The sequence below is a fragment of the Vigna angularis genome, chromosome 2 (genome assembly GCF_016808095.1).
Source record: "Vigna angularis cultivar LongXiaoDou No.4 chromosome 2, ASM1680809v1, whole genome shotgun sequence".
NCBI lineage: Eukaryota > Viridiplantae > Streptophyta > Magnoliopsida > Fabales > Fabaceae > Vigna > Vigna angularis.
The window spans coordinates 47,231,036-47,253,221 of record NC_068971.1 but is presented as its reverse complement, the minus strand read 5'-3'; the positions used below and the strand labels follow the sequence as shown (position 1 = coordinate 47,253,221).

The 22,186-nt window shown below is 34.7% G+C and overlaps 2 protein-coding genes and 2 non-coding genes across 4 annotated transcripts; 3 read left to right on the top strand and 1 right to left on the bottom strand.

Moving 5' to 3' along the window:
- Positions 1 to 101: 101 nt before the first annotated feature.
- LOC108327605 (uncharacterized) lies at positions 102 to 494 on the bottom strand. Its single transcript, XM_017561291.2, has one exon. It carries the CDS (start codon positions 492 to 494, stop codon positions 102 to 104), a length of 393 nt encoding a protein of 130 aa, XP_017416780.2.
- Positions 495 to 3,876: 3,382 nt separating this feature from the next.
- LOC108326804 (receptor-like cytoplasmic kinase 176) lies at positions 3,877 to 7,079 on the top strand. Its single transcript, XM_052873650.1, has 6 exons — positions 3,877 to 4,371; positions 5,265 to 5,590; positions 5,864 to 5,999; positions 6,082 to 6,224; positions 6,314 to 6,437; positions 6,533 to 7,079. Exons 1-6 carry the CDS (start codon positions 3,894 to 3,896, stop codon positions 6,919 to 6,921), a joined length of 1,596 nt encoding a protein of 531 aa, XP_052729610.1. The 5' UTR covers positions 3,877 to 3,893; the 3' UTR covers positions 6,922 to 7,079.
- Positions 7,080 to 21,102: 14,023 nt separating this feature from the next.
- Positions 21,103 to 21,174, top strand: TRNAK-UUU (transfer RNA lysine (anticodon UUU)). Its single transcript has one exon. It is a non-coding gene; the product is annotated as a tRNA-Lys (tRNA).
- A 75-nt stretch (positions 21,175 to 21,249) lies between these two features.
- TRNAF-GAA (transfer RNA phenylalanine (anticodon GAA)) lies at positions 21,250 to 21,322 on the top strand. The gene has a single exon. It is a non-coding gene; the product is annotated as a tRNA-Phe (tRNA).
- The last annotated feature ends 864 nt before the right edge of the window (positions 21,323 to 22,186 follow it).

Below are 22,186 nucleotides of genomic sequence, written 5' to 3'. Positions count from 1 at the left end.
TAACAAAGGTAGTAAAAATGTAGTGTGATTTTTGTTTGATATAATTGTTACATCTATGTTAGGAATAACAACTTTATAAAAGGATTGAGATAACTTATCTTTCATGTGTACATAAATATATCCCTGAGCTCCTCCATAGTCTTAGGGGTTCGCCAACAGAGGCTGTCTTTGAACGGTCCGGGCTTGAGAGTGGGCAGGATGTAATGGAGGGTGAGTTCCGGACTTAACGCCTTCACTCGTCGTACGATTTTCTGGTACCGGTTCATGAACGCTTTTAGCGTTTCTTCCTTTCCCTGCTTCAGGGTGACCAACTCAAACACAGTCAAGTCCTGTGTGCTGTTAGCCGCGAAATATCGGATAAATAGCTGCTTTAGTCTGACGAAATTCTCTATGGAACTAGGAGGCAGGGTGTTGAACCATTCGAGGGCCTCGTCTTCCAAAGACAACGAGAACGCCCGGCACCAGATGGCGTCGTTGCCCGTTCTGAATGCCATCGCGTTCGAGAAGGTTTTAATGTGGCCCTCACGATCGGTGGTCCCATCATACATTTTGAATTGCGGTGCAATGAACTGTTCAGAAATTTGAACGTCCATTATGTTTTGGGCGAAGGGGAGTAATAGCGTGGAGGAAGGCTCCGGCTTGACCACCATCCGCCTATCCTCGGCCGCGCTCTCCGCGTGCACTGACTTGGCCTTACTGCCTTCGGCCTCGGTACCAGTCGGCCTCCAGGTCTCGTTGCGTCCGGTATTCTGTTCCGAACGTTCCTCCGCGGCGGCCCTCCCCTTCTCTCCTTCGCCCGCTCGTCCCCGTCCTTCCCGGCAATCTCCCGGCTTATCCGGGCTTCACAGTCGGCCTTTACCGCCGCCAGTTCATCTTCATGACGTTGTTGCATCTCGTCCATCTTTTGTTGTAGAACTCTGATCATCTCAATCGGGTCGTCCATGCTCATATTTCTCGTGGTCACCATTGGGTTTTTAAAATTACACGGCCCAACGGTGGGCGCCAAATGTTTCAGATGTGAAGGGCTGTGCTAGTCCAACGTCTCCACGTCTTCCCCTGCTCGTGTTCGTACGTCTGATCCTCTGTCCTCGCTCCTCAATTTTCTCCTCAGTCCGCGGGTGGGAGACCTACGAAAGATTCTCCGATGCCAAAGTCAGTTGAGAGCTATGGCGTTTTTCTCAGATAGTAATAAATGTGCAGTAAATGCAACCTATCTACCACTCACCCTGGATCTGTATTTATAGTTTTCGCTATGGGCTTGGGATTAGTGAAAAGTTAATCACGGCCCAATTCAGCCCAATAGCTTTTAACCCCTACTTACCTTAAGCTAAGTTGATTAGTAACGCGGCCGGCCGTCCTCACGAGACTTATCCTCATGATCGGCCGGCTTCGGGCGAGTTGCTTGATTATGGGCACACGGATGTCCACCCTACCATGCCCAACCCTTCCCAACAGTAAGTAGAAGGGTAGTTTCTTGGGTCCTATACGGTGACGTGGGCGGCCGGTCCGTTTGGTGGTCCAATGACGTGGATGTCCGTCCCGTACGGCGTCCGGTCCCTGCCAGTTCTTATCAATGAATATAGAATTTGGAAGATGGAAAATATCGACTTTACCTTCACAAGTTCTTGGAGTACTTTTCTTACTTTGTTCATGCATCATTGACAATTAAGGTGTGCTTTAAGAAGAGAGGTAAGTGAAAGATAAGTACGAACTCTTACACACATATATACATATCAGATTAAATGTAAATAAATTTAGTAAGGGATTAAATAAAACAGTTTACAAGGAAGAGTGACCAGATGTAACTCAAAAGAGAAACCAGGTCCACTAGTGTAAGCTCACGACTTTCTCAAAAGAAAATAAAAGCTAACAAGTTCAGCCACGATAGGAAGAGTAAGAGAAGGTTGAAAAACTGTGATTTCACTGAGCTCAAAGACTCTGCACATTAAACACAGATATTGTGACAGTCACACGTTGGATATGTAAACGCACGTAGGATTATTTTTGTTTACATGTATTTTTAAAATAAAATAAAAAATTAAAACTCAAATTATTTAGAAATTTATTTGAAGAATTTCTTTATACCAGTTTCCTCAAACTATTATTTCTAACTTACATAATTACTAATTCTAATTTATTTTCCTTTAAGTATTTAGGAAGAAGTTTATAACTCTAACTTACCACTTTTGACTCTCTGTCAAACAATTGTAAATAAAGCATCTTTGAAAAATAATTATATCTAATTGGATAAACTAAACGTAGTAAAACCAATATATATATATATATATATATATATATATATATATATATATATATATATATATATATATATATTATATTATATTAAATTTTAAAATGATTCAATTCAATTAAAGCTGAACTTATATATGTTTAATTTTCATTTATGAAATTATTATACGATTCATACTTGTATTATGACTGTTCCATTGTATAAAAATATTATACTGATTTATCCACCATAAATTCATTATCTCAAGTTGAACATTAGAAAGTGTATTAGTTCTATTTTGATATATATATTTTAAAATTTAATTATTTTTTTAATATTTATAATCTAAATGTGATAATTGATACTTAAAATATGTTAAAGGAAATCAAATTTACAAATTATAAAACAGAGTAAGAGAATCCTTCAATGGCTCTTTTCAACACTATTTTTCTCATTGCTTGTTCTGGTCACGAGAAGCCAAGTTTGAGAAAGTATTCTCAAAGCGCAACAAATAGACTCATTCACAACTATAAAAATAAGGAGACAATTTTCATCCTATAATATTATAGGGTTGACCCAAATCATGGCCCACTAATAATGGCTTCCCCTTAAACAATTGACGCATTATAATAATTTATAAATATTTTCTTTCTTTCTTTTCCTAATCTCCATCTATTATTTGGAGCGAAAACTTTTATAAAAAAATATGCAACAAATACAATGTTTTCCGTTTGACTTCATATTCTTAAAAAAATATAGAATAATGGACAAGATAAAGTTTGGTTACGTTCATTCATTTAACTACTTTAATTAAAAACGCAGTGTGGTCCAAAATAAATCTTTCTGTCTCCTCATATTTTAGTGCAAAAAAGAGGCCAGTCAAGGCATTTTAGCGTTCTTTTATATTATACTAAATAAACAAAAGGCACAACGTGGGTTAGTGTTTCTTGAATTGATATTTGACAAAGTAATACCGAATCTAATGGTCTAAGCGTGTATTTATTTTTAAATAATTTAAATTAGATTAACTTGATCTGCATGTCCTGAAACTGGTCAACAATTTTTAACTACGTCCTCAATCATTTTTTACAATTAAATCTCTAAAATTATATTTATTTTCTAATGAATTTCCTTCCTCCATTTTTCCCGTTACACACGAAGACTATATACAACAACAAAAAGAGAAAGATTTATGTGGGTCTTGCACTCAAGAAATTCTTCCATTCAAATTTAGACATAAACACTGTTTTTCTAGAAACGAAAGACAAAGGCACTTTGATTTTCTTTTTTCATTTACAATATTCATAACATCCATTTGTTTCTTTCTATTTGGAAAAAAATGGTTAAGATAACACTCTCTGTTTTAAAAATTGGATATTTCCATCATATTTCTTTTTAAAGGTTAGAAAAAAGAAACTACTTGTATAAACTAGTTTTAATCTTCATTTCTAAACTATATGAAACTTTTAGGTTTATAAATGACAAATATTACCAATTTTCAAAGAGTATTAGGTGCAAACATAAAACAATTACATTCTTTTTACTTTTTTATATCAAATAAAATAAATAAAAATAATAGTAATCTTACCATGCACATTTTTTCTTCAGTTATTTTTATTAAGACATCCTAACAGGAGTGAGAGGAAGTCAAAGCAAAGCAATTATGAAGTCTTCCCTTTTTTCCTGCAACTTGCTCCCAACCAGAACCTACGGTGGCGGCCTCGACAACCCTGTTCTTATTAATCCTTCTCGATGGTCTAATAAAGTACATGAAATTTCCAAGAAAAACAGCCACATCAAAAACCATAACATAACATCATTCACACCAACACACCACAAACTTTCCAACTCAACTCAATATTGCCTTGTAAATTCGGCAGATAACAGACAAGTTCTTGCCGGACAGCTATCTTTCACCTCCAAACTTTCTTCCTTTCACACGTGCAACTCCTTTTCTTCTCTTCTAAGCCTTTCTTTCTCTCCTCCAAATTCAAAACTTCAACTTGTACCTGCTGCTGATTACACTGAAGAAAAAGATACAAGAGGGTATCTTTTTTATTTAGCTCTCTCTAGAACAGTGTTCATGGGTTGCTGCTTTAGTGCTCCTCCAAAGATCAAAGCCGAGAGCCCTCCACGTAATGGTATCATTCTTTTTCTACTCTTCCCACCTTCTTTTTCTTAACTTTAACATCTTCATTCTGAACTGTGTTTGCTTATGCCGAAGACCATTTGGATTGGAGTTTTGAAAGTTCCAACTTCGTGTGGTTTTGTGAATTAAATTTTGCTGCTTGTTTGTGTTCAATGTTTGACTCACAAACACCATAGAAGACTTGCTTCGAATGAAGGATAAGTTATCAGTGTGCGCATCCAAAGCAAAATATAAAGACTTTGATTCAATTGGCACAGATTGATCTACTTTAAATAGTAGTCTGAAGTTTGAGTTTTTGATGGTCCTACCTGACTCAAATAGAATTGCTCTCTCTAAAAGATACCAGATTTCTTAATTAAATAAAAATAGAAACACTCTGGTATCAAATGAAAAATTTTATTGGTTGGAATTGCTTTCTTTTATTTTCAGTGAACTTGGATCCTCTGCACAGTTAAAGGAACTAAGGATCCGAAAATTGTTAAATTCAGTTCAAAATTATGAGTTTAACCTGCAATAAATAAAGTTAACGGGAGTGATTTATGCAGTTCACAAGAGAACTCGGCGAGATTATCTCTTCAACCATTCGTTTTAGAAGTTTAAACTATGTAAAGACCGAGAAAATTTTGACAATAGAGATGATTCCATCTTTATCTTTTTTAAGATGTTTTTGGTATGTAAGATTTTTCGTTTCCTGCCGCGCTACATAGGGAAGACTATGTATAAGAGAAGTATGAATTGAATTGCAGTCATAACATTACAGAGATGAATAGTAGAAAAATCGTTTCTGTACCACTTTGACTGTTACGGTTTTTTGAATGAAGCAGAAAGTAGATGTTAGTAGAGTGCTTGCCCGAAGTGAATCATGTTCTGTTTTGACATGGGCAGGTTTGAATTCAAAGGATGGTAGCAAAGAAGAGAATGATCCGAGTGTTTTAAGCGGCACGGTGTCGTCTTCATCTATGCTTCTAACTCCTCAGAATGAGGTTGAGATATTGGAAGCCTGCAATTTGAAGAATTTTGCATTCAATGAGCTAAGAACTGCTACAAGGAACTTTCGTCCAGATAGTATGGTAGGTGAAGGTGGGTTTGGTAGTGTGTTTAAAGGGTGGATTGATGAGCAGACACTTGCCCCTACTAAAGCAGGCACAGGAATGGTCATTGCTGTGAAGAGGCTTAATCAAGAAAGCAACCAGGGACACATTGAATGGTTGGTGAGTGTCTCACTTTCACTTCGCATGGCCTTTCACAACTTAGAACATTGAACAATGGTAAGGAGTTCCCAGACATGTTTCTGGTGCTGACCATTGTTTTTGTAATCTATGTAGCAAATGTTAGTAACACACACTCCTTCTAAATAAGAACTAAGAACAACAAATCTTGCTCAGTTAAGCTCAATAAATAAGAACTAAGAACAACAAATCTTGCTTGCAGTTTAGATATTTACTGTGAATATTGTGACTGATTAGCCTGTACTATATATGCAGACGGAAATCAACTACCTGGGGCAGCTCAGTCATCCTAATCTTGTGAAGCTAATTGGTTACTCCTTGGAGGATGATCACCGGATTCTGGTGTATGAGTTTGTGGCCAAGGGTAGCTTGGATAATCACTTGTTTAGGAGTAAGTTTCTTTTTGAGTTGCTTTTTCTTGTTAGCACCTTAAGCTCCTGAAAATCTCATATCTACCAATGTTTGTGGATCAGGGGCCTCTTACATTGAACCGCTCTCTTGGAACATCCGTATGAAGATTGCTCTTGATGCTGCCAAAGGGCTTGCATTTCTTCACAGTGATGAAGTAGATGTAATATTCAGGGACTTCAAAACTTCTAACATCTTACTTGATTCTGTAAGTGAAATCAAATTGATCATACAAGAGTAAGATATAGGTTTATTAGTTAGCCCTGGCATTCTAAAATTGGCTTTTGTGAATGACAGAATTATAATGCAAAACTGTCTGATTTTGGGTTGGCAAAAAATGGACCAGAAGGTGACAAGAGTCATGTTTCTACAAGGGTGATGGGCACCTTTGGCTACGCTGCTCCTGAGTATATTGCAACAGGTAAATATGGGTGAAAAATTTTCTGCATAAAGCTTTTTAGGAAAAGATTATCTTTTATATTATTAACCTTTTATCCAATTGTGTATGTTGTGAAGGTCACTTAACGAAAAGGAGTGACATATACAGTTTTGGAGTTGTTCTTCTGGAACTTATGTCGGGAAAACGTGCACTGGACAGCAACAGGCCGAATGGAGAGCATAATCTAGTTGAATGGGCGAAACCACTTCTGATAAACAAACACAAGATCTCCCAAGTCATGGATGCACGTATAGAAGGCCAATACTCTAAGAGAGAAGCAAAGAGAATAGCTCACCTTGCAATTCAATGCCTCTCTACAGATCAAAAACTTAGACCAAACATAGGTGATGTGGTGAGATCATTGGAACATCTTCAGGATTCCAACGACACACAAATAAATGGTCATAGCTCAAGCAGCAGTGCTACTCCTATTTCTAGCTTGTCTCCTTCTCCTCTTCGTACATAGGATACCAACTTTGTCCTTACACATTCTGCATTGTTTTCGAGTAATATATAGAGATGGCACTTTCTGTAGCATGAAATTAAAGCATGCATGCTTGTCAGTTGTACAGATTTTTATTTCTTTATATTAGTAAGAGAATTTATTTATCTTTCATTCTCCAATCTTTTTTCTCCCACAGCTCAACTATCGTTTTTGGAACATGTGGCAAAATTTGAATGAAAATTCAAGAAAGTTAATCCTAGTAGCACGTTTGGAAACTCTTTACCTGACAATTATGTGCATAGTTAATGTTGTATTTTTTACTTCATATATAGTTTAAAACTCGAGATTAAGAATAATTTAAATATATTTTATTTCTTTTATATTCCAATATGTTTTTTAAAGAAAAAAAAATGTTATAGATCTTCAAGTTAAAAAAACGAACTATATCTCAGATACAGTAATTAACTACTAAGTTGTTATTTAATGAATTTGAGGTTAAAATATTGTCGCAGTCTAAAGACAAAAACTCTCATGGCCTTTAATTTTTTAAGACTCTAGACAAAATTGTGATAAAGTTTTAAATTTTTAAGTGAACAATACCAAATATAATGATTGACATCTATTGATATTATCTTTATATAACTATCAACCTTTTGAAAATCATGTTCAAAAAATAAAAACGTTGCATCCGAAACATGAGAAAAAGTACATTAACACATTAGTATATCAGTTTTTACAAGAATAATGATAACTTATACTCATTTTAACTTGATCTTTTGTAATGGAAGAGTGAAAAGTAATGTGTCGTGTAAAAATTTATTCTATTTCCTTTTACAAATGGCAATTCTTTCCCGTATTTTATTTGAATAATGGTAGGATAATGCACTTACACTTATTTAACATGTTTTTTTTATGGTAGAATGGAAAATAATACCTCAAATGAATATAAAAATATACCTTGCATATTTTGACATCCTATCTTATAATTATATTAGAGCACAGACACTCTTTTTTTCTATTTTCTTTCTGTAGTCTCATTTTTCTTCATTTTGCATATCAACGTCTTAAGAAAATCTCGCGTTACACACACTTAATAATTTTTTAAAATTGAGTCTATTATTCATTGATAATTAAAAAGTTATAAATAGTTCTGACACTTACAATATTACCGGAATAAAAATAAAAAATAAAATATCAATTATTTTATTATTAAATCTATCGTAGAATAATATTGTACCTAAATAAACAGAAAATCATAACTACATATTTTGTTTTATCTCTGTCAAACAAGTTTATCTCAATAAAACACTCGAAATTATTATTGTACTTTTCGTTTTTTTAGTATCAAATTACTATACCAACAGTGATCATAATCTCTAGTCACACATCAATTTCAGGCCCGTAATTACCATCATAGCAAAAAAAAATTACTATAACTATTTTATTTTATTTGTTTGAAGCGTATATAACCATGGCATATAAGTATTAAGCTTAAAATCCGGCATTACTCTCGTACCCTTTTTTTCCTTTGTTCATATAAAAGGGATATGGTGATGGGTTTTATTCAAGGCTAACATTCGTGTCAAAAGTCTAAGATCGGTTCTTATGCAGATGAGCTTTTGATGTATTTCTTTACTAGTCAATCAAATTTCACAATTTACAAAATTCGTTTCATCAAATTTCAGCTTTCCATTCAAGTTATATTCTAACAAAAAAAACTCTTAAATCCTAATAACTTGATTAGAAATAATATTTATTAGATTTTAATGGAAGAAAATCAACAAGAAGACTTTATAAAATCGGACGAGTTGTGATTGGGATACTTTTTAAATAAAAGCATTTTTATTCGTTATACTTTATATTTTAAGCTTATATATTGATTTATTTACTAAATTGTTTAATTAATTTTTTTTTTAAATATATAAATATGTAAAATATTTTTAATTATCCATGAATCAAGAAGTCCATCAAATGCCATGTTGGATTCATTAATGGTCAATAATCATTATACTGATATTTATTTTTGTAATTTAAAAAAGCTAAGAGTTAATATAATTATGTAAAGTGTGATTATGATTGTGTTTGATGAAAAGGTACAAAAAGCTTACTCAAAGTTGAAAAGTTAGAGATGGGTGGAAGTTAAGAACGGTATTTTCTTTTTCAATATATTATACCTTATAAAAATTATAAATAAAAAAAAAAGTGATATTTTTCATTATTTATAAAAGGGGAAAATGATCGTGTATCTAACAGCCAAAGTTTTGCTTCCCATGGACGTGGTTGATTGATTTCATTTTCAACTATATTCTTGAAGAGCAATTATACATACATTTTTATTTTATTTACATCTATTATATATTTATTTGTTTTTATATATTCTTTTCTTATCATATCATATAATTTAGAAATTTATCATTTTTTTTGTTAAATATATATGGAGTGTTGAAACACACTTTTTATGTTTATTTTTGTTCATAAATATTTATTTAATAAATAGATTTCAACTTGGTTTATAAAATGAGAGATATATTTACTTACATAGTACAGTCGATTCGATAAAAGTTAAATAATAAATCTAAACAAATAAAAAAATATAAATAAACAATATATTTTGTTAAAATAATTTTAACCAATACTAAAATACCATAAAATAAAATTTAAGTATAATTCAATTTTATAAAAATAAATTTTAAAATAATATTTATATTTATTTATATTATAAATTTATTTTATCTTATCTAAAATATCAACACATTTTTTACTGTGAATAATCCAGTGGCATCATGATGAATGCGTGTGGAAGTAACATTTGACTCTGGATGGATATGGACCAACCTTCCTTATTGAGGAAAATGATAACCACGATTAAAATAATACACATTATAATTGATGTTGCAACTTAAAGTAAATAATAATTAGTGGTATTTTAGAGTCGTTTTAATTTAATTCCACATGAATTGGACCAAACTGGGTCAGAATCACATGCATGCCCCTTTTGAACGACCTTTGTACATTTGACTGTTGAATAGTAAGATCACCAGAATCTGACCCATTACCACGTGATGCTCTTTTAACCCTTATTATATAAATAATCTTCTTAAAATGTTCTTTTAAGTCCTATCAACGTCTTAACTTTATATATTAATTTAAGGATTAAATATATTTTTATTTTTTTTTAAATTAGAATTAATTTCTTTTTAAAAATTTAGACTAGTTAACTTTAGAAATATATGAATTTAGTTTTTTTAATCAAATTTTATTAATTTTATTTAATGTTTCAAATTTATTTCTTTCTCAATTAACATTGAAGCAAAAATATGTGTAAACAATTATAATGTTATCATCAAACGCACTTGAAACATTAAATAAACTTAACAAAATTTAGTTAAAAGAAATAAAAAATTTCGAAATTAAATTAGACCAAAATTTAAAAGAAAAACTAATTCCAATTTTCTAAGGATATTTAACCTTATTTTAAAGAGATTAGTGTCAATTATTGTGTTGAATTTGGATTTTGGAAATACTGGAGTGACGGTCTCAAGAAATTTTTACAGTGCATTATTACCTGAAATCATGATAAGGGATAGATGTAATTGAATCAAAGATACTAAATTCATAAAATAGTACTTTTCTAAATAGAATAAATTAATGTCGTCTTCACTCTTCTTCAAAATACAAAATAATAAATATATATAAAAAGTATGATGAAATTTTAAGAGCATTTTAACAAATAAATATTTGTATAATATATTTTTACATGTTTTATTATAATTTCACTTTTTATATTTGGGTAATTATTGTTATTATTATGTAGTAAGATATTTATAAAATATCTTAGATATTATATTTATTACATAAAATATCTTAAACGGTTAAGATATTTATAAAGTCACTAACCATATTTTTAGGTAAGGTGGTTATTTTTATTTTGCTTATAAATACAATGACAGAGCAAAAGTTCAGGTACGTTCTCTTCTCTTTATGTCTAGAGATCCAAAATAATATTTCAGAGCAGTATCATAATCACTCTCTTGAGAGCTGAGGCTCCATAACTCACATCTGACTTGAGCGTCGGAGTATCTTTGCAGGTACCTCCCCCTCCTTTGGGGAGTATGAACAACAACAATTGGAAAAGAGCAAGCGTCCCAGACAGCCAGGAGCAACAAAGACACACCGGACAACATTTACACCGAAACATTTTGGCGCCCACCGTGGGGCCGAGTGCAATCCCAAAGAAGCCACAAGAGGAGCCTCGGCCTCCACAAATCCCTTCTTCAGATAAAGCTACCCATCAAGATGAAGCTGCCGCATCATCGCAAGGAATCTCCTCCGCGAGCACCTCTGCGAAATCGCGCCAGTGAGCACCTCCGCAAAATCACACCCCTTTGCGGGAGAGAAAACTTCTTTCACTGCCTCTTTTAATCTCGACGTCGTCACCCAAGTTTTTCCTTCCACTTGGAGGAAACAACAATGTCACAATCCAATTATTCAAGAACGAGTTGAAGATTGTTGCAGGGACCGTGACGCTTCGGAACAATATCTAGTTTCACCGTCTCCTTTGTCGGTAAACACGGGAAATCCTCGTCGGAGAGGGCTGCTGCCTTCATCGTCGCCGCTGCGAAGATCAAAACCACAAATCCAATCAATGAAAATCCAATTAGATCAGAAATCCCTAATTTCCCAATTTCCACAAACCCCAATCCCCGAAATCGGAGAACAACAGGAACCCTAAACCCAAAGCTCAATATCGCCGCCGCTTTTTCCAATCACGGCGTCACTGCCCTCGCCATCTTTATGCGTTCAAGATTGCGAGCCCTTCATACAGGAATCGAAACCCTAAAATCAGAATCGAGAATGAGAACGGAAAGACCCCAAAATCCCCAACGAGAAAAACTCTGACCAGGATCGCACAATTCGCAAACCGAAAACCCTAAATTCCCAAATCAGAGACAAGCTCTTTCGGCGCCTCCAGGTCTGCCGCATTGTCAGACCCATTCTCCACGTCTTCCGCAACACTCGCGCCATCCACGCCTCGTTCAGTTCTGCCTCCACATGATCGACCATTTCACCTAACGGACGTGCGGCTTCAAGCGTCCAGCAATCAGCCTCGCCAAATGTTCTGCCTTTCGGCTTCAATGACGCTCGACCATCCATGGTCACGAGCGTTCCAGCGTTCGGCCGTTCGACCACACTGATGTTCAACAATTCGGCCTCCCTGGCAATCCACCGTTCGACCTCCCTGGCAATCAACCATTCGGCGCACTCCAAGGTCGTCCACCTTGGTCGACCGACAAGACCGAGTGTTGACCGTGACCGATCGACGAAACCTGCCTCATTGTCGTTCGACAATGTCCAGGTCGACCACCAAGAATGAGTCGCACACCAAGGTCGTCCACCTTGGTCGACCGACAAGACCGAGTGTCGACCGTGACCGATCGACGAAACCTGCCTCATTGCCGTTCGACAATGTCCAGGTCGACCACCAAGAATAAGCCGCCACCTAGGTCATCCACCTTGGTCGACAGCAAGATCGAGTGTCGACCGTGACCGATCGACAAAGCCGTCCTCATCACCGTTCGACAATGTCCAGATCGACCATCAAGAACGAGCCGCACTCCAAGGTCGTCCATCTAGGTCGACCAACAAGGGCGAGTGTATATCACGACCATTCTGTGGCCACAAGCGTTCCACTACTCGTCCGTCCGACCTCACCTTTTGTCGGTTCTTCATCCTCAAATACTCCAGCATGCGGACGCTCGGCTCGATCAGCGTTCGGTCATTCCACCAAAATGATGCTCGGTTATTGAGCGTCCACTGACGTTCGTCCACTCGGTCCCCAACGTTCGGCCAACCTCGGCCTCAACCGTTCGTCCACTCGGTCCACCCGCCTCAATAACGTTCGGCCAACCTCGGCCTCAGCCGTTCGTCCACTCGGTCCACCCGCCTCAATAACGTTCGGCAAACCTTGGTCTCGACCGTTCGGCCACCCGTCTCCCTTACGTTCGGCCTTTCTTATTGACGTTCGGTCTCTAGCGCTCGGTCATGCACGATCTCAACACTTAATCGTTCGGCCTTTCGTTCTCACCGCCGTTCGGCAATATTCAGCATCAAGCGTCCAGCCGGCGTCCTTAATAACATTCGTCCGCTCGCCCTCAAATCGTTCGGTCATCCATGGCCCCGAACACTCCAGCGTTCGATCGTTCAGATCCACAAGCGTTCGCCCATTCGACCAAACTGATGCTCGCCCAATCGTCCTCAATCACTTTCGGCCCCTTGGCCTCCAACCTTTTGCCTCGATCGTTCGGCCATTTGCGTCTCAAGCAATTCCAGCATTTGTTTTCACGGCCGTTCGGCCTAAAGCGTTCGGCCAATTGCGTCTCACACGTTCGAGCATTCGTTCTCGCGGCCGTTCGGTCTAGAGCGTTCGGCACTTCGCTCGTCATTAACGTTCGGTCTCTAGCGCTAGGCCTCACGTGCCACTCGACCGCTCGACAACCTATGTGTCGAGCGTTCATACAGTCCTCACGTTCGACCTCACATGTCGCTCGGTCTCTACTGCTCGACAATACACCAACACGAGCGCTCCAACATTCGGTCATACTCATGATCGGCCTCCTGACGTTCGGCACCTGGGCCTTAACCATTCGACACTTCGGCCTCCCTGGCCATTAGCCATCCGGCCTCCCTGGCAATCAACCATCCGGCCTCCCGAACGCTCAACCTTTTGCCCATTCGGTCTCATTTGTTCAAACATTCAACCTCGAACGTTCCTGCTTTCAGCCACTCAGCCTCATTGACTCTCGGTCTTTCGGCCTCTACCGCTCGACCATACATCTATACGAGCACTCAAGCATTGGGCCATTCGACCCCAGTGATGATCAGCCAATCGGACTCAATAACGTTCGTCCGCTTGCCTCAGTTCAGCATGTAGGTCTCAATGACGTTCGGCCGCCTGGCCTCCACCCTTTCGCCTCAGTCGTTCGGTGATTTGCGTCTCAAGCATCCCAGCATTCGTTTTTCACGAACGCTCGACCTAAAGCGTTAAACACTCAGCCTCCCTGACGTTCGACCACTCGGCCTCTACGGCTCGACCATCTATCGAAACGACCGCTCTACCATGCGATCCTATTGACGTTCGACCGCCAGGTTTAAAACGCTCGATATTTTTACATATTGTATATCTTATGCAGGTCACAGTAGACGGCCAACAGAAAACCGAGCGTTCTACGGGATACACTCCCTCTGGTAGTTGTTCGCCCAAGAACACCCAGAACATCAACGGCTTGACAAACCAAGTCCACGAGCGTTCTACGGGATACACTCCCATGGGTAACTGTTCGCCCAAGAACACCCAGTACATTCGGGATACACTCCCATGGGTAACTGTTCGCCCAAGAACACCCAGTACATTCGGGATACACTCCACGGGTAACTGTTCGCCCAAGAACACCCAGTACATTCGGGATACACTCCCACGGGTAACTGTTCTCCCTTGAACACCTGGTATACCCTTACTCGACCCTCATCCTCGACAATTCATGTGTACGAGCGTTCAAGCAGTCGGTCGTTCGGCCTCCCTTTGATTGCAACCGCTCGACAACTCATGTGTACGAGCGTTCAAGCAGTCGGCCGTTCGGCCTCAAAGGTGTTCGACCTTTGCTTTCAACCGCTCGTCGATCCATGTGTACGAGCGTTCAAGTATTCGACCGTTCGACGCCATTAATGTTACCATTCGACCTCCATGACGTTCGTCCGCTTGGCTTCAATCATCCGGCCTCACATGCCACTCGACCTCTACCGTCCGTCACCTCAAGCATTCAGCTTCTATGACCTTCGGCTATACAACCTCTACCGCTCGGCCATCCAGGTCCTCACGTTCGGCCTCACTCATTCCCGTTTTTTTGCTGTTCGGCTTCATATCCTTTCGGTCCTTCAAAACTGAACCGCGCGGTCATCCTTGGTTTGAAACGTTCAGACCACAGTGAATACAGCCTCCCTCAAACTCATAAGTCCTATAGTTACCACGTCCGTAAAAACGGAACCGTTAACTCAGACTTGGGGGGCATGTTATGTAGTAAGATATTTATAAAATATCTTAGATATTATATTTATTACATAAAATATCTTAAACGGTTAAGATATTTATAAAGCCACTAACCATATTTTTAGGTAAGGTGATTATTTTTATTTTGCTTATAAATACAATGACAGAGCAAAAGTTCAGGTACGTTCTCTTTATGTCTAGAGATCCAAAATAATATTTCAGAGCAGTATCATAATCATTCTCTTGAGAGCTGAGGCTCCATAACTCACATCTGACTTGAGCATCGGAGTATCTTTGCAGGTACCTCCCCCTCCTTTGGGGAGTATGAACAACAACAATTGAAAAAGAGCAAGCGTCCCAGATAGCCAAGAGCAACAAAGACACACCGGACAACATTTACACCAAAACAGTTATTATAATAAAGGTTAGATAAAAATAATAATTATATTATTCTTTTATTATTGTAAAAAAATGTAAATATGTATAACTGTGAGACATATGTTTCTAACGATTGAAACGAAAAATATGGTTGATGTAGCGTCTCATTTTAATAATATAAAATTATTAAAATATTAAATTAATGATAATAGAATATTTAAATAAAAGTAAATCTATAAAAAGACAATAGATTTAGTATTGTAGATTCATTTACTAATTTATATGTTTCGTCCTCACTTCTCGTTAGAACAAATGAAAATAATGTCTCTCTAAACTCACACCATTAAGGTGATCATCGTAAAAGAGAAAACTCACACATAACCAAAGACAAAAGTAAGGGTAAGCTAGATGTAAAAAATAGTCATCATAAATTTAAAACATTTCATACATGAGTCAGATGTAATATAAATCAAACAAAACATCTTAACATGCAATGACCTAGACTGAACTGTCCGGACTTAGAATGAATGTCGAGTTATGGCGCGTTGTGCACTTATGGTGGCCACTACTACTTTACAAAGTCCTTTCAATTGGATTTTACCCTACCACCCATCACAAGGTTAGTCTGTACTGCGTCTTAGACCATATTGGAAGCACCTAGACTAAGACATCTTGTTATTCTCACCACATGTGTCAAACCTCTTTATGTGAGAATATATGACTATTAGAGTGTCAGAAAAACCTCAAAGACTAAGCTACCTGCATTCATTCTAACACACTTGAAACCATTCAACCATAGGTTTTTCCTTGGAACTCATTTTCATGCCTTTGAAACCGTTGATATCACTTCACATTTACATTGAATCACATTTCCTTTCACTTTTACATAGTATACCAATACATGAAACTACTGATCATACATTAAAGAACTAGAAACATCATTACAAGTCATCAGAATTCACACAATATTCTTCATAAAAACTTGATACTCACAGTTAGGCAAGGAAAACAATTTTGAAACACTCACCAACAGCTCCGGAAGGGTCCAAAACGACTTAAAAAACATCCAAAATTGATATCCAGAACCTTAAAACAGAAGTAGAAACTTACTTATTCTATGATAGAAAGTGATCAACTAGAAATATAGATCTCGTCACTGTGATCAATTAGACATCTCCTGATCGTCAAAGAGATAACTTGAAAGTCAAAACTCTTAAAAAGAAAATAGAAAAATTTAATAAAATAATTTATGAGAAATAATATATTTTAAAATAATAAAACTCGTTTATAACAAAACTATTTATAAATAAATAATTTAATATTAAAATAACTAAATTTCATTATTTTTTAAGGGTTAAATATGTTTTTAGTCCCTAAACTATTGGTCGTTTCTGGTTTTCGTCCCTCTTTCAAAGTAAGGTACGATTTGGTCCTCAATCTTTAAAAAACGTTCGTTTTAGTCCTCAAAATTTTGTTTTTAGTCCTCGTTTTAGTCCTCAAAACGTTCGTTTTTTCGACTAAAACGAACGTTTTTTAAAGATTGAGGACCAAATCGTACCTTGCTTTGAAAGAGGGACGAAAATCAGAAACGACCAATAGTTTAGGGACTAAAAACATATTTAACCCATTTTTTAAACTACAACCATTTCTAAAATATATTTTTTTAAGGTTTTACCATTAATATATTTTAAAATTAGTATGTGTGAATGGAAAGAAAAAATATGGTAAAGAACATGTGGGGGAATAATTATTGATAAGAGATTAGAAAAAATATCAAATCATTTATTCGATGTCTATCCAATGCTAATGAAATAATTTTTTTATTTAAAATATAAATAATTTTAAATAAAAATAATTTTCTGTAAAGTGTTAAAAATGTGTTGAAAACTGAAATACATACATTTATGAATTTTTTCAAAAAACTAATCACTACTGCTGGAAACTTTTTTCTCTGACATGTACATAGGCGGAATATTCCTTAAACTTTTCTTTTAAGAGTTTTAAAAAGCTAGACCTGTGAACTTGACCTGATTGATAGCTATAGACAAAAAAAAGAGTTATAAAGAACAGTATTACAATTTTGCCCCCGTATGTTGAGATCAAGGATGTTTTATATACTGCACTTCCAACTTTTTTAAAAATTTACTTTTAATCTTAATAAATATTTTTATTACTTTTTCTCTTTCTATTAAAAGTAATCTTACACTTATTTAACTTTTTAACAAAATTTTTAAAACTTTATTTTTTATTTATAATTTAATAACTATTTAATTTAATTTAAAAACCTAATATTATTTAATATTTTTTCATATTTTAATAATAATTAAAATTTAACTTTTTCATATTTAAATTAAATTATCATTATATTTTAAATAGAAAATAAAATTTAAAAAAAGTCGTCGGTGGTATCCGATAACGTAGTTATCGGATTTCCAATTCCTACATGAAATTTCTAAAAATTTATTTTTTATTTATACTTTATTAATTATTTAATATAATTTAAAAAAAATAATGTTATGTAATATATTTTATATTTAATAAATATTAAAATATACTTTATATTGTTATAGTAGTAATATTAGAAAAATAAAAATAAAAATAATAATAATTAAGAAATCTAAAAATTTCGAAATCCTATTTTATTATTTTAATATAATTTAATATAAAATTATATATTAAATCAGATTTCATGTAATTATTTTTATTTTTATTACTTTTATTTAAATTTTTATAATATAACAATTATATGAAAAATTAAATTATTATTAAATTTTAAATAGAAAATAATATTTAAAAAAAATCATCGAATATTGGTATTGATAACTATGTTATCGGATTTCCAGTTGCGACACGAAAGTTTTTTCAAAAATTTGTTTTTTATTTATACTTTATTAATTATTTAATTTAATTTAAAATTTTAATATTATTTAATATATTTTTTATTTAAATAATTATTAAAATATAATTTATATTATTATATAATGATATTAAAAAAAAAAAACATAATAATAATTAAGAAATCTAAAAATTTTGAAATCCTCTTTTATTAATTTAATATTTTAATATTTTAATATAATTTAATATATTATTATATATATTAAATCATATTTTATATAATTACTTTTATTTTTATTACTTTTATTTTAATTATTTTAATTTTAATTTTTGTAATATAATTATTATAATTATACAAATTATATTTTAATAATTATTAAAATATGAAAAAATATTAAATAATATTAAATTTTGAAATTAAATTAAATAGTTATTAAATTATAAATAAAAGATAAAATTTTGAAAATTTTGTTAAAAAGGTGCATAGTTAAAAAAGTGTAGGATCACTTTAAATAGAAAGAAAAAGAAATTTTTGAAAAAGTTAGAAAGTGTAGAATGAAGTGTTGGAGGTGCAAGATAAAACACCCTTACTTTAAATAGAAAGAGAGAAAGTAAAAAAGGTATTTATTAAGGTTAAAAATAAATTTTTGAAAAAGTTGAAGGTATAGAATGAAAGTGTTGGAGGTACAGTATGAAACACCTAAGATCAATTACCACTACTTTACATCTACTTTACATTGTGTTTTTTTTTTTATATTTTTTTCACTTCAACAACTTTTCGTAATAAGTGTATGTCTAATATCTTGAAAGTGTAAATATTGAAATATTTTTAGTAAATAAGAAGTTCCAAAAAATTTAAAATATGAAATGATTTGGAACAAAACTCGACATTTATCAAAATACTAAATTAATTGATAGACACACACACACACACACACACACACACACACACACACACACACACACACACACACACACACACACACACACACACACACACACACACACACACACACACACACACACACACACACACACACACACACACACACACACACACACACACACACACACACACACACACACACACACACACACACACACACACACACACACACACACACACACACACACACACACACACACACACACACACACACACACACACACACACACACACACACACACACACACACACACACACACACACACACACACACACACACACACACACACACACACACACACACACACACACACACACACACACACACACACACACACACACACACACACACACACACACACACACACACACACACACACACACACACACACACACACACACACACACACACACACACACACACACACACACACACACACACACACACACACACCACACACACACACACACACACACACACACACACACACACACACACACACACACACACACACACACACACACACACACACACACACACACACACACACACACACACACACACACACACACACACACACACACACACACACACACACACACACACACACACACACACACACACACACACACACACACACACACACACACACACACACACACACACACACACACACACACACACACACACACACACACACACACACACACACACACACACACACACACACACACACACACACACACACACACACACACACACACACACACACACACACACACACACACACACACACACACACACACACACACACACACACACACACACACACACACACACACACACACACACACACACACACACACACACACACACACACACACACACACACACACACACACACACACACACACACACACACACACACACACACACACACACACACACACACACACACACACACACACACACACACACACACACACACACACACACACACACACACACACACACACACACACACACACACACACACACACACACACACACACACACACACACACACACACACACACACACACACACACACACACACACACACACACACACACACACACACACACACACACACACACACACACACACACACGAGGGTTCTATTATAAGAAAAGTGCCATATGTGTCATATGTGTCATTGAACACAACACGAGGGTTCTATTATAAGAAAATATAAGTCAAAAATGAAAGAGACAACATCATAAACACTTTAAAATTACAAAGACTTGTGGATGTAGTAATTGATGTAATCTTCCACCAAAAAGTACATTATCCAGTTGTGCTAGAATCTCCCATCCCATGGGTAATGGAAACTTAGTCTTGATGTGAACTGCTTATACCATAAAAAATAATTGTTGAGACGGTTTGGTCAACATCGAAGATGAGTGGTGAGATAACGATAACTACTATGTTCGGGGTGATGGAAGGAGTAATGAAAAATAACGGATGATAAGAAGGATAATGAAAAAAAAAGTTTTGCTAATGCGTTAAGTGAAATGTACTGTGAAAAAGAAATGTGGTGGTAAAAAAGTGTGTGAAAACAAAAATAAAATAAGAAACTCAATAAAAAAAAGTCAAAACAACGAATGTGATCACTTTTAAAAAATTATTAACATAAATTTTAAAAAAATAACTAAACCGAAAATCCAAAATAAAATAAAAAATGAATTAAAAAAATCACATTAAAATTAATTCCAAATATTAAATCCAAAATACTAAATTAATTTATCAATTATTATGTTAATGAATAAGATATGAAAATAAGAAACAAAACTCGACATTTATGTTATGTTAGTGATTTAATTTTTATTGTTTAAAACAAAAGAAAACATAATATTTGAACTACAATCATAATTCATCAATAGCAAGTTTTATAAGTTGAGATATGAGGAAAAAACATATAAATTGATTAATAAACACGAAACACAGTGTATCGCAGTTGCCGTCTTAGCTCAGTGGTAGAGCGCGTGGCTTTTAACCACGTGGTCGTGGGTTCGATCCCCACAGTCGGCGATACAAAGTTTTATCTTTTTAGTTTTATTTTATTATAATTAGTCAAGACTAAACTATTTTCATGTATTACCAATTGCGGGGATAGCTCAGTTGGGAGAGCGTCAGACTGAAGATCTGAAGGTCACGTGTTCGATCCACGTTCACCGCATTACATTTGTAGTGTTTTTGATACATTTTAAAATTTAATTAACGTTCTATTTTTAATATTATGATGGTTATATTATTTTTCACTTATTTCTTTTAATATATTCTATTTATATTTCTATTCATTTTAAAAAATATCTAATGTTTTCTTTTTTATTTTAATGAACGTTTATTTTATTAATATTTTATTTTTTCCTAGTCATGTATATATAATCATGCAATAAAAAACAGAATTTACAAATGATTTAGTAATTTTTTTTATTACGACATTACTAAATATACTTATTGAATATATTAATTGTTTGATAATAAAAATGACTTTATCTTTTAATATAATTGATATTTATTATATTACTTCTTGAAATTATAAAGATTTTGTTAAAGACATATATTATCACCTAACTCGTTATTTATATTGCAAAATAAATAATAAAACAATCAAATAAAAAATATGGTTAACTAATGTGTAAAAGAAACATCATTAGACAATTTAGAAACATAACAAATATCAACTAAGCATTTATAAGGTATCAATCTCATATAAACTCATAATTTCAATTAACACTACACTCAGTTATCTAGATATATGTCTCTGATACAGGACTTCACTGTAGGTGTGCACTTGTAATAATATTATAAACATAGTTGTTATCATCTTACTACTCACAATGTCAGTCTTTTTCACGTCTCAGTCTAAGGTTGAGATCTCCTACCATTGTCTCCCCCACCTCGTTCCTCTCTATATGAGTTGAATGATTGATAGTATATCAAGATACCTACTTTCAGAACTTTCATACACTAAAAATCACCACTTCACATAATTTATCATTGTAATTCTCTCACAAATATAATAAATGATTATATATAT